The sequence below is a fragment of the Vigna umbellata genome, chromosome 9 (genome assembly GCF_029865625.1).
Source record: "Vigna umbellata cultivar VRB3 chromosome 9, Vumbellata_1.0, whole genome shotgun sequence".
In the NCBI taxonomy this organism is placed as follows: Eukaryota; Viridiplantae; Streptophyta; class Magnoliopsida; order Fabales; family Fabaceae; genus Vigna; species Vigna umbellata.
This window is the reverse complement of record NC_142173.1, coordinates 28,196,121-28,209,876: the sequence shown is the minus strand read 5'-3', so window position 1 is coordinate 28,209,876 and position 13,756 is coordinate 28,196,121. Positions and strand designations below refer to the sequence as shown.

General features: G+C 35.8%; 1 protein-coding gene and 1 long non-coding RNA gene across 2 annotated transcripts; both read right to left on the bottom strand.

The window, feature by feature from the left end:
- Positions 1-3,616: 3,616 nt before the first annotated feature.
- LOC148193141 (uncharacterized) lies at positions 3,617-13,416 on the bottom strand. Its single transcript, XR_015781851.1, has 3 exons — positions 13,022-13,416; positions 10,701-10,829; positions 3,617-3,681 (listed from the first exon to the last, which is right to left on the bottom strand). It is a non-coding gene; the product is annotated as an uncharacterized LOC148193141 (long non-coding RNA).
- Positions 3,767-10,450, bottom strand: LOC148193142 (uncharacterized). The gene is made up of 4 exons (XM_088098534.1): positions 10,334-10,450; positions 4,329-4,657; positions 4,130-4,256; positions 3,767-4,051 (listed from the first exon to the last, which is right to left on the bottom strand). The coding sequence occupies exons 1-4, from the start codon at positions 10,448-10,450 to the stop codon at positions 3,767-3,769; spliced, it is 858 nt and encodes a 285-aa protein (XP_087954660.1).
- Positions 13,417-13,756: the final 340 nt, after the last annotated feature.

Genomic DNA, 13,756 nt, shown 5'->3' with positions numbered 1-13,756 from the left:
CTAGGCTTCATCTGAAACATTTCGTACTCTTGGACTAAGAAATTCTTTCTGGCTCTTCTCACTTCATCTGTTCCTTCATAAGTAACCTCTAGGACATCTCACAATTCCTTTGCAGAAGTGCAATTTGATATCATGAAAAATTCATTCATAGTTAATACAAATGAAATGAAGTTCTTTACCTTCTACTCTCGTCCAAATTCCACTCAGTGAAGTTATTCTTCACAGTTTTCCCATCAATCACTTTCATGCGCTCATATGGACCATTTACAATTGCATCCCATACACCTTTATCAACCGATTCCAAGAAAATCTTCATTGAATTTTACAAAAGGGATAATTTTCTCCTACAAACAGAGGTGGTCTGTTTGTGGAAGCACTTTCACTAAATGTTTGAGAAAAATAAGCCATCAAGATCGATTTAATCGATTATACTAAAAACCTAATTGATTAAAGTTCGAGTAACTTTTGAAAAACCAGCTCTAGTGCCAATTGTAGAGAAAGATAGGCCAAGTTTCTCAACCAAGAGGGAGGGGTGAATTGGTTTTCCTTATAAATAATATGTTATTCAAAAGTCTTTTCAAAATCTTTTGATCTTTCTTGGAATGCAATCAATAAAGAATGAATAATAATGCAAGAGTAAAGGGAAAAAAAATTCACACAATGATATATACTAGTTCGGCCAAGCCTACATCCAGTCTTCTTTTAATCAACCTTAGATTGAAAGGAAATCCACTATAATGATTGAGTTCTTACAAGCAAGATACAGAGACAACATTCTCAATGTACTTTCCTCACAACTCTAAATCACTTATAACAAACCCACCCAAAAAAGAACAATCCTGTTTTTGTCAACCCTTAGAGTTATCCCACTCTAAGTCAAAGAAATCCTCTAAGTCCTTCTTCCTAGCCAGCAGTAACAGGGAACCACAATCACTTCATTGTTAAATGAAAACTGATCAGGTATAATACACCTTATTCTACAGAAAATGATCAACCAATGTAATTTCTTCAAATCTTCAAAGAATCTTGATGAAATTGTACAAAGTATGAATTCTTGATTCTTGAAGAGAGTATGACACTCCTGTAATAAATCTCAACAAATAATGTATCTATTTATCGATATATCGATATATCAGTACATACGCATTTTAATCGATTAGCTTAATAATGTAATTAGTTAAGCAAATCCTTCTACTTTACCAGATTTACATTTCAAACCATTTAACAAATTAAGCAAAGCACATAATCGATTAAGCAACTAATACAAGTCATAACATTTAGAAATATGACCGTTAAGACAGTTATGACTATTCTTGAAAAAGGTTTTCAAACAATACGCATTTTAACCCATTAAAGAAATAACGTAATCGATTAAGTATCATACTTACACAATTTTGAAAACTTTTTCATTTAAATCACATCAATACACTTAGTAAGCATCTGCAGGCATAACCACGAGTTTTAATCGATTAATACCCATAATCTAATAGGTTAAAACTTGTTGTTTTGCCACAATTAAGCATGTACTGATATCTGATGAATCTAACAGATTATGCAAACTGTGTAATTGATTAATTCGTACAGATATGTAATGTGCAAAGAGTTTTCAACAAAAATTCATTTGAAAACAATGAATGCATGTCATAGATAGTTCAAGCAGATATACAGATATAAACAATGAAAAGTTTTGCCATGTGTAAGAAACTACCAAACGTTTCTATTGTCATCATCAAAAAATCGTATGTGAGATATGGGTTCAGCTTTTACATTGCTCCCTTTATCAACAAATAAACTTAATAAGATTCTTTTATTCTACTTCAGTAAAAACCTTCCTAGTATAATTTACTTAATCGTGTTTGCACCGATTACCTTTAGGATTTATCTCTAACAAACTAACTATTAAAATCTTAATCTAATGAGAACCAAAATACATAAATAAAATTCAAATTGAGAGAAGTGTAACTAATAGTGTAAATGAAAACACAACATAAGATGCATACACATATTCTTAAAAAAGAAATAACAAACTTTGAAGAAAAATAAATCACGAGATTGACATGTAAATATTAAAAAATATTTATTTATATGAAGGAGACAATTGATATTTTGTATATGTATCATTCTATGAATATTCATGTTAAGTGAGTTGCCCCTAACCTTATTACTCGATTTTGTTTGATATTGACTAAAATGTTCTAACTTTCACTTTGTATCTGACTTTATTTTGTGAAGGTTTTGTTGATCGGGGGAGCATAGTGTTAGCTAAACCCAATCCCTGTGATGTTGGTTTTTGATGATGACAAAAGATTGTTAATAAAAACCACTACAAAAAAGTAGGGCATTACTGAAGGCCAGAAGCCCTCGGTAAATGCCACAGGCCGTCGATAATGGGTGTTTACCAAAGGCTTATCGACGGCCAAAAATCCTTCGGTAAATCCCTTGTCGCTAACAATTACCGAGGGCTTTCGCCCTTCGGTAATTACCGAGGGCCAAAAGCCTTCGGTAATTACCGAAGGGCAGAAGCCTTCGGTAATGAGCAAACGAGGGTATTTACCGAAGGGCAGAAGCCTTCGGTAATGACCAACAGTGGGCATTTACCGAAGGGCAAAAGCCTTCGGTAAATTGCAGAGCAGGTTTCAGAGAAATGGCATTTCTTGTGCAACCCAGACCTGTATATCAAATTTCAATTACAAACAGACCTGCATATCACTTTTCAAGCACATACAAACATGCATAATGTGCATCTCAAAGATGCAATCAATTATCAGGAATACATTGAACATCAATTAATCCATAGAACATTCATTAATGTATAGATAATGTAATTATAGTTCAAATATAAAACAATGTAACAAAAGGATGTTCTAACATCCAAAGTCTGGAAGTAGATAAAATTAACACTGAAATGATATAAAGTCCAAAATGTTATAATATCTAAATGTTTGTTTAAGTTATAATAAAAAAATGAAACTAATAATGTACATAACTATCATCAGAATGATCTTCATCATCCTGCTCCTCTACTGATGAGTGGACTGGTGTGGGTTGGACTGATGAGGGTTGGACTGATGTGGCTGCTGAGTGGCAGCAGGTGATGAGGAGGGTCGTGACTGGGTGGGAGGGATATTTTGTACGTCCTGTGAGGTTTGAGGCAAGACTCTCATGACCAGGGCCTTAAAGTTTGTAAACTCTGCTCTGAGATCAATGATCTCCTGGTCACGTTGATGGAGTTGCTGCCTGAGTTGAAGAACGACCTCGTCAGGAGTACTGGTGGAAGAAGAAGGCTGGTGCTTCAGAGTACCTCCTCTGGATGCTGTATAGTTTGCAGCAAGCTGTCCCGCACCATACACTCGTCCTTTTTTCTTCCCACCAACGATGTCGATCCAGCACTGTGTCCTACGGATGTCATCATCTGCATTACTGGCATCATCCGGTGTAGGAGCCGACTCATGTTCAGATCTAACCTGTGAAAGTCTCGTAGAAAAGTCTTCCTGTTGAAACATTAAAAGCAATGTCAGGGAACGATAGTATAACATAAATGAACAATTAGTAATAGTAATAATGTTATTTACTTACATGAGTCTTTCGAGATCTTTCATCAACAAATTCATTAGTTCCCTTCCGAACATGAGTCTGTGCAAAGACCTCATCAACATGGACCGCCCGTCCTAGAGCCTGTGCCTGTAACATAATTAAGAATTACAAGCGTACATATGAAATAGAATATACATAACTTATGTATGAAAGAAAAAGTTATGTAATGAGATTATACCATACGAATGGCATGCTCATGAATAGTGATCGACCCACCAGTATGTAGGGTGCCACCCCTTTCAGACGCTCTGTTCCGCTGGGCTTTGGCACACTTATTGCGGAACTCTACTGTATTCCAATGGGCCAGTAAAGAGTTCCAAATGTGTTCACCCAGCCAGTTAGGGCGCTGTCCTGCATTGCGGGCATCCCTAAACATCTCTGATAGCCGATGAGATGCTTTCATGTGGAAATTTCTATGTATCTGACTTTCATGTTCAGGTTTCCACTGCACCTTCATCTGTAACATTAAAGAGAACAAACATTGATTACAAAACATACTAAAATAAGACGAACATTAGTGTAATAGATTGCTCACCTGAAAGCGCTGCCAGAATGCCTTTCTGTCGTCATGAGGTATTGCTCCCCAAGTAGGCCATGGACTTAAAAACTGTTGCTTTATTGAACGTGTGATGGCCTGGGAAGCAACCCTAGATGGAATCAACCTGCATAACAAAACTCATTTCAATTACAATATGGTTTAAACATCAAATGATATCAACAGATTATAAACTTACCCTTTACCATAGGGCTCAATCCATGGTCGATCATGGAGGGGCGGGTCAAGATCTTCAGCATCACCACTTGAATCTGGATCACCAAGTGGTGTGACAGTCTCAGAAGGAGGTACAAAAGATGAGGAAGGTATAGAAGTAGGGTCAGGGAGAGGAGTGGGGGTAATAACAATAGGGGGAGGAGTGGGGGTGGCAATAATAAGAGGAGGAAGAGGGTCTGCTGCAGGGGTTGTAGAAGGGTGTGCTGCAGGAGGAGGAGAAGGGTCTACTGTAGTGGTAGTAGAAGGGTGTACTGCAGGAGGAGGAGTAGGGTCTACTGCAGGTGTAGGAGTCTGTATACTAGGGGTAGGAGGAGGCCCCACAGATGATGTACTACCGGGAGCAGGGGTAGGTAGTCTAGCAGGCACCCTAAGTACATACTTTGGTGCCTGCCGTTGCCTCTTTGTAGGCCTTGCTACCCCTTTTCCTTTATCAGGACGCTCTGAACCTTGTCCTGTCATTACTGCATTCAAATGGTTACAAATAAAGCGAAAAAATATAAACAAATAAAGAAGGATGAATTGTTTTCAAAGTCAATGTATAAGAAATTGCAAACAACTTAAAGATGGTATTTTAGATAATGGTAATGAAATGATAGTCCAATTTGCTACAATAGATATTCAACATTCAATCATCGTCATCATCATCTTCATCTTCATCTTCATCTTCAGCATCGTCTTCTTCTTCTTGTTCTTCTTCTTCATCGTCATCATCATCTTCTTCTTCTTGTTCTTCTTCATCTTCTTCTTCTTCTTCTTCTTCTTCTTCTTCCTCTTGTTCTTCATCACCTTGTATTGTTGCTTCTAATTCATCTCCATCACCATCAGGGTCGACCAATGCGGTTATACGTTCAACTTCGATAATTTCTTGTGTTTGTGACATTTGGTCAAGTTGGTAGGCTACATCTTCCTCAACTTCATTTGAGTCTATGCGACCTCTAGGCTTCGTTTGTATTGCTACGGACCAACCACGCTTGTCAATATTGCGAAATGGTGGATATGGCACATAATAAACCTGTCTGACATTAGATGGTAGAATGAAAGGATCAAAAGGCCCATATCTTAATCTCTGGTTTAGTTCGACAATATTAAAGCGTGGATCGACTCTAGTACCAGCTCTAGAAGGATCAAACCATTCACAATAAAAAAGTACCACTCTGTTTGGAGAAGTAGTGCTGTTGTACTCTAACTCATATATTTTATGAATGATGCCGTAGAAATCATCATAAGACCCCTCTGTTAGGCCCTTGACATACACACCACAATTTGATGTTTTCTTTCCTTTAGACCATTCATGTGTATGGAATTTGTAACCATTGATGAAGTAAGTGTGCCATTCTTTGACACATCACATTGGCCAATTGGAGAGATGTCTTAACTCTTTAACCGTGGGAGTTAATGTCTGATTAAAAACCTACAAAGGTACTAACAAAATTATAAAAGCAATAGTCAAATTAACCTTGCTTTAAACGTAGGAAAACTACGGACCTGATTTCTAAACCAATGGGGAAACTCTGAGTGTATTCTAGCAGAAGTATTTCCTTCTGCGACTTGCTCAGCCACAACAAATGAGCTGGTACAAATGAAATTCATTAGTGTATAACAATTAAACCGTTTGATAGATTAGAGATGGATGATGACATACTCAAGGTACGGCTTGACTTCACTGCAATTGATCAAGACATGGACATGAGCAGAGTTGAATTCAGCATCAGTTAACCAATGAGTGAATTCTTTCCCTGCGTGACGGCCTGATTGTCGGAAAACTGATAATGCACCTTCACGTGGTTCAACTTGCCATTGCATTTCATTTCTGACATGAGTGGGGGACAACATGAAGTTCTTGAAATAATGTGAACAAAAATAAGTTGTCTCTCTGTGCAAGTAAGCTGCACAAATTGAGCCTTCCACTCTAGCTTTATTTTTAATTGAGCGTTTGGTGGTGTCAAATCTAACATCAATTTTGTATAGAAGTCCACTGCTTGAATGGGAACGTTCCAATTAGATTTCCCAGCCATGAGTCTAATGCACACTGACAATTTTGACTCAGATGAACCTTCAAATACAGGTAGATTTGCCTCTGTCAGTAAATTGTAAAACCTCTGCGTCGTTTCATTTGGAGGTTCTTCATCATGACTATCGTCTTGTTCTTGTTGAGCATGGTGACGAAGTGCATTGTCGACCATCTCTTGCATATAGGCAAATTGATCTATCTTAGATGTATGTACAATAGTATTCGAACCTGATGCAATCCGCTCTTCAGCTGCGATGGAGGTCGATGGCATTTCTTCACCATGAAATGTCCAAACCGTGTAATTAGGCATGAACCCTTTTTGGTAAAGGTGAACTTTGACGACTTCATCTTTCAAAATCATTGTACATTCGCACTTGATGCATGGACATCGAATCCCTCCATCAAGGGCATAATATTGACAGCGTCGGGCCGTCTCCACAAACTCTTCAACTCCAAGGACAAAAGATTCCTTCAAACCTCTCCTTCCACTATAACAACGATCGTACATCCATCCACGATGATGGGGAAAATGGGCCATGTTCTGTGACAAGCCAAAGAAATCAAAACTTAGCCAATACAGCAACAATCCATGTGACATAAGTAATAAACCTATTACTACTCAAGTCGAACATGGAAGGCAATTTCAACACTATTGTCATACGCATTCAATAAGGGCGTGCAAAGACAAGTCCTCAGTATTGAAATGTGTTTGACATCCTAAGTGGTTGTGTATTAAATTTGGGGGAGTCAACTTTCTGACATTATTGAAGTTCTATTTTATACAGTACTTCAACATATTATGTACATTGTAAGTGTTTAAGATACTTTCACCATTCTCATTCCATTGAGAATGTGTGTAGTACCATAGGACTTTAAAAGACTACTTAACTTAATCAAGTTGTAGCCTAATAAATGAACATACAATATCGAGGAACATACAATATATACATCAACATACAACATATACACGAACATTCACTCATGGCCTAAATGTAGGTTTGATAACAAATTTCTGCAAGGAAATAAAATTCTCACGTACTTTAGTCTATTTATAGGTGTGCAATAGTCAAATTTTGTTTTTCTATTTATTTTTCAATTGAGACTTCATTTTTATCTTTCTTTTATCTTTGATAAGTTGTGTAGATAGTTAGTTTACTGTTTTGGTCAGTACTTTAATAGACTTTGCATTCTTTGCACTTTTAGTGTTTTCTAGGTACTACTTTTAGGTTCTAAGTTGTCATATTTTGCATTTTAGGTACTTTTTGTGGTAAGTTCTTAATTAACTAGTTTTTACCATTCTAAACTTCTTAGGATAGTTTATTTGTAGTTTATTTTCCTAGTTTAGTGCAGTTTGCAATTGTAGTACACTTCTAACAAAGGTTTGAGTAGTGATTTTTAGCTACTTAATCTACTTTTTTAGGTTTCAAGTAGGCAAACTTTGAGATTTAGCTACTTCATATATTTTGACATGTTTCTTAACTTCCTTTAACAACTTCAAACTTGTTAGGATGTGTAGAATTGAAATTTAAAGATTGCAAATTTTCAAACAGCAAGCCAAAGGTGAAAAATTGCACCAAAAAAGGCTAAAAAAAATGGGACTACATTGGTAAAACTGAATTGCAGTGAATCTAAGGCTCAATTGAGACTTCAAGCAAGTTTATATCATCAAATTGGATGTGTGCAAACACTTAAACACCCAAGAAACAGATTACACCAGAAAATCAGTGGTGCACTTCCAATTATAGGCTAAATTTGGTGGTTTAAGGGGTGATTCTTCATAAACACGTTTGGAAATATAAATTGATGTTTTTAGCAACTTTGTATCATCATTTTGAAGGTGTTTAGACACTGAGCTAGCAAAGAAACACATTGCACTAAAAAATGACTAGTTCACTTCCAAATTAAGGCAAAATTGATGGTTTAGAAAGTGATTTTGCATATGACCTCAAATTTGACCAAATGAACAGTGCATACATGTTTCTTAACTTCCTTTAACAACTTTAAACTTGTTAGGATGTGTACAATTGAAATTTAAAGATTGCAAATTTTCAAACAGCTAGCCAAAGGTGAAAAATTGCACCAAAAAAGGCTATAAAAAAGTGGACTACAGTGGTCAAAATGAATGGCAGTGTCTCTAAGGCTCAATTGAGACTTCAAGCAAGTTTATATCATCAAATTGGATGTGTGCAAACACTTAAATAGCCAAGAAACAGATTACACCAGAAAATCAGTGGTCCACTTCCAATTTTAGGCCAAATTTGGTGCTTTAATGGGTGAATCTTCATAAACACGTTTGGAAATATAAATTGATGTTTTTAGCAACTTTGTATCATCAATTTGAAGGTGTTTAGACACTGACCTACCAAAGAAACACATTGCACTCAAAATTGACTAGTTCACTTCCAAATTAAGGCAAATATGATGGTTTAGGAAGTGATTTTGCATATGAACTCAAATTTGGCCAAATGAACAGTGCATACATGTTTGAAAAGGTGAAATACACTTGGAAAAATGTTTAAACTGCACTGAAATGGACAGATTAAAAAAAACACCCCTATTGTAGCCAAATATGCAACACTTTTTACACAAAATTTGGACCACAATGTAGAAATCAATGGAATCAAAACTGGACAGTAGAATCAATGACTCAAGAAGGTCATAATACACTAGATCTAAAGAATAATGTTTGGTAATTTTAAAAAACCATATGAAATGCCCACTGCACCAGAAAATGACTTTCAAAATGGTGGTTTTAAGGCCAAAAATGCTTGGAAGTGTTTCAATAGCAAAAGTGATGCTTGAAGCAAGTTTATATGATCAATTTGAAGGTGTGCAACCACTTAAACAATAAAGATAAAGACTACACCACAAAATCAGTGGTCTACTTCTAATTTTAAGCAAAATTTGGTGGTTTAAAGGGTGATTTTGCACAAACACGTTTGGACACATAATTTGCAGTTTTGAGCAACTTTGTATCATCAATTTGGATGTGTTTAAACACTGAAACAGCCAACAAACACACTGCAGCAGAAAATCACTAGTTCACTTCCAATTTTAGGCACATGACTTTAGACAAAACTAGGAAATGAATATGTAAGCTGGAATTCAACTCAGCCAAACCAAATTCACTGATTAAGATGATGAAGTAACACTAAGGAACACTGGAAGTACAAGCACAACAAGTACAAAGACGATTTAAACCCATTTGTCTCCTTTTTAGTAAACTTTTTTAGGTTCTAACAACTCAAAAATCTGAGTTTTAGGTCAATGTTTGCTTTTGAGTAGTTTCCTAGTCTCATTTCACTACTTTAGACTTGTTAGGATATTAACATTAGTTATTGTTAGTCTACTTTAGCTGAATTGCCTCTTTCTCACCCTTTTAGTAGACTTTTAGGTAGTCAAATTTTTAGATTTTGCTACTTCATCCAATTTGACATGTCTATTAGCTTCATTTAAGTACTTTAAAGTTGTTAGGATAACAACAGTATACTTTCTTTGCTTATATTAGGTGAATATCAAAATTGTCAACTATTTTTAGAACACTTTTTATGTTTCCACTGCACCTTCAATTTTGAGACTTCACAATTGAAGTCCAAAATCATATGTTCAACTTTAAGACACGTATCTTTGAACATGTTGAAGGCCAAATTAATCACTGGAGTGGCCTTAACCACTACCAGGTGGAGTAAAGTTAATAAAGTTTAACCTAAGAGATGGTCTACTTTAGCCTTAGTAAGGAATTTTCAGTTTTTTAGTTAATATATAAACTATAAAACAACTATAACTTTGGTTCCTCCTTCTACTTTCGTAACTTGGGGGATTCATGATAGTATATAACCAACATATATGCATGTTGGTTTGTCCTTGTACTCTACTTCATCCTTATAGTTACATCATGAATTGGTGTAATGAAATTGCCTATACTTAAATGTTAAAAGGTTGGGTTGTTGTTATACCTTGTTTACAGGAATGTTTGAACCAATTTTCCAAGGTTTAAGTATTTTAGAACATGTTATAGGGTCCAGTTTTACTTTTTCTGCAGATTTCGTGCAATAAAATTCAAGTTTTGGCATTTTTAGTTCATATCACCAAGGCTAGACATGGTATCATTTCCTTATAAGTTAATATCTTGCTACACAACCACCTAAGGACAAATTGAAAATGAAAATAAGAAGCTGGAACATATTCACACAATTCACAACAGAACCAAAAACACCAATGCTAACAAATAATTAAATTTCAACTCATGATCAAGTTCAATAATGCAGAGCTGGAATGGTAGGAAATTCATTATGGATGACATCAATTACAAATAAAACTTACAGGTTGTAGATTTTTTAACTGAAGCTACCACTTACAGCTGCCTCAAACTTCCCTATTCAACCAATATTCTGTTTCAGCTCCTCTTCCTAAAGATGCTACCTCAAATGAGTAAGGTCTCTAAGTTGGAAACTGCACCACAGCACTTAAGGTCAGCACAAACCAACAATATAAACATCAATCCAAATGTTAACACTAAACCAATAAACAGTTAAGGCAATACAAAATGTAACAAAGTGAAAACTTAAACAAGTATTGACAAGGATCAAACAAGAGTTTCTATCACATGTCTACTTCCCCTACTCTTTTATCAATAAAGAACCACCTCTTCAATGTTATCTTGTCACTGCTCTTGGGGTAACAGTCCAACAACTTCTGAGCTTCTGAAAATAATGATCATATATTTGATTTACTTTTAAGTACTTGAAAATCTGGTTATAAGAATCATTTCAACAAATGGAAATCTGGAGTATGAGTCCACTTGTTCATCTTCTTATCAAATTGGAAGGTAATAAAACACTTGCAGGCATGTATTCAAAAAGCTGCTTTTTTTAAATATATATATATATATATATATATATATATATATATCTAAATAATTAGTGGCATCAATAGAATTGGAAAATTTTTTATGTTTGATGGATGTTACTGAAAATATTCACAGCAAAATGCTATAATCAACATTCAATCAATTAAAATACCAAAAATGCTTGAGATCTATACAAGTTGGCCTTAATTGACAGCTAAAGATTATTGAGGTTACCTTGAACTATGGTTGAGTAATACGAAGGTGCTAGGATCATACACATTCAAATAACTTGTAAAAGACAAGGTTGAAAGAGTAAAGGGATCAATGAATGTATGCACTGAGTGTGAAAGGGTAAAGGCATCAATGAGAGTTCAAAGAGTAAAGCCATCAATTTTGGCAGCTGAGTGTGAAACCCTCTGTCTCAATTTAACTTCTTGCCTTTGACCAAGTGAAAATGAAGAAGGACAAGAAAATGGTAATTAAAAAAGTATCACAGATGACTCTATTTTAGTTTGTAGCTTTGGATCACAGGGGAAGCTTATATGAAGTGGTAAATGACAAACTAAGGCTTGCACTGTGAAATACAATATATATTCAACAAAGAGATGATTGACAGTAGTAATTTTTTTATTTTAAGTCACATTGAATGAAAAATACAGGGATATAATGATGACATCAGAGCACATGGGAATGATGAAAAGAAAAAGAAGATTTGATGCAGAGACTGATGCAGGATTTCTAGATGAAAGAATTCATAATTTTTAACCTACACGCTCCAGCAAACAAATCTTTGTATTTTTTCAAAATGAAACCTATTTATGGATGGAAACAACATAAATTGGATGGAAGCAACTCCCTACTCCATTGATCTCAAGCATAAGCTATACGAATTTAAAGTAAAACTTGCAGTATACAACAGAATGAACCAAAGATGGCTGGAACACTGATGTTTTTTAAACATTGACAAGGCATATAACATCCACTTAATCTCATTGGTCAATTCATGCTTTGCTGATATGAAAGTAGCTATTTTCATGTTTTGCTGATTTTTTTTAATGTTATATAACTTCATTCATAGAGAAAACAAAAAGAAATAACCTTAATTATAATTTATATCTCTGTATTTAATCAGCTAATTACTCTCAACAACCTTCATCTCCATAAAAAAACAGTTCAGACCAAGTCAAAGAACATTGTTACCCTTTGCTAACAAAGCTCACACACCACCCCTAGAACTTGCTCCTCAATCCTCTCCCTCTCCCTTGTTAATTGACTTCATTTTTGAACTTTAGGTCCCTTTTTAAGTCCAGGGTGCCCAACCCTACTATTATATGAAGAACACTTTCACTCTTTGGCAGCAAGAAAGCACACACTACACTAAAGACAACGTCTTCAAATCCGAATATGGAAGGTGAATTCATCTTCCAATTGGTATAATAGGGTAATGTATCTTTATGGATGTCAAAGCAAAGAACCTAACAAGGAAACAACTTAGGTATGCTAGGGTGCAAGGGTCCTATTAGCGGAATGAAATTACTATTTCAAGTGTTTGTTTTACACACAACATATGACCATAATTACTATTTCAATGTCTACCATTTACAGACAACATATGAGCATAATTAAAGCTAAAAATAGGAAGAACAGTAAAATTTTAAAATATGACATCCAACTAATATTTTCCATGGTTAAATGGTTTAGAACAAGTTCAAAACAAATTGACAAAGCTAAAAATTTAAGCATAACAGTGAAAACAATATGAAAAATAGCAAAAATGAGGAGTAAAGAGACTTACATATCGACGCCAGACAAGTCCAGCAGCTGGGTTTTCTTCGATTGTTGCCTCTTCCACGCACCACGAAGCCCCTCCTCCACGTTGTGCCCTCCTCCACGAAGCCCTCCTGACGCACCCACAACAAATTTGTGACGCAGCCCCTGCAACCACGGAACGTTGGGGAATGTTGGTGACTGAGACGACCTCCGACAACAAAACCTCCCAAATTTGGGCAATGTTGGTGACGGTATAATGGCTGGAAGAAACGAGAAAGCTGGTGAGGGTTTGATGTCTCCGAAAAAGGGGGAATGCTGGTTAGGGTTCGAAGAAAGAAACGCAATATTTTGGCTCGAAAAATGAAAGTTTGCAGAGGGAAACCAAGTCCGCTGGGGTTAATTACACGAGCACCTTACCGAGGGTCATATATCCTTCGGTAAGTTAATTCACTAAAGCCAATACCGAGGGCTCAAAGACCTTCGGAAAAAAAACCTTCGGTAATGAATGCATTTCACCATGGCCTTCGGTAATCATCTTTGTGACCGTCGGAAACGCAATTTTACCGAAGGGCAAAAGGCCGTCTGTAAAAACCCTTCGGTAATGCCTGAATTTCTTGTAGTGGATTGAAGGATATTTGACTATAATGATTTGAGATTTACACCAAAGGTTTTATAGAGAACACACTCTCGCAATGTAAACAACTCTCCCACTCACAATACAATATAGAAAGAAAACACCTGCACACATAGAACCACACAT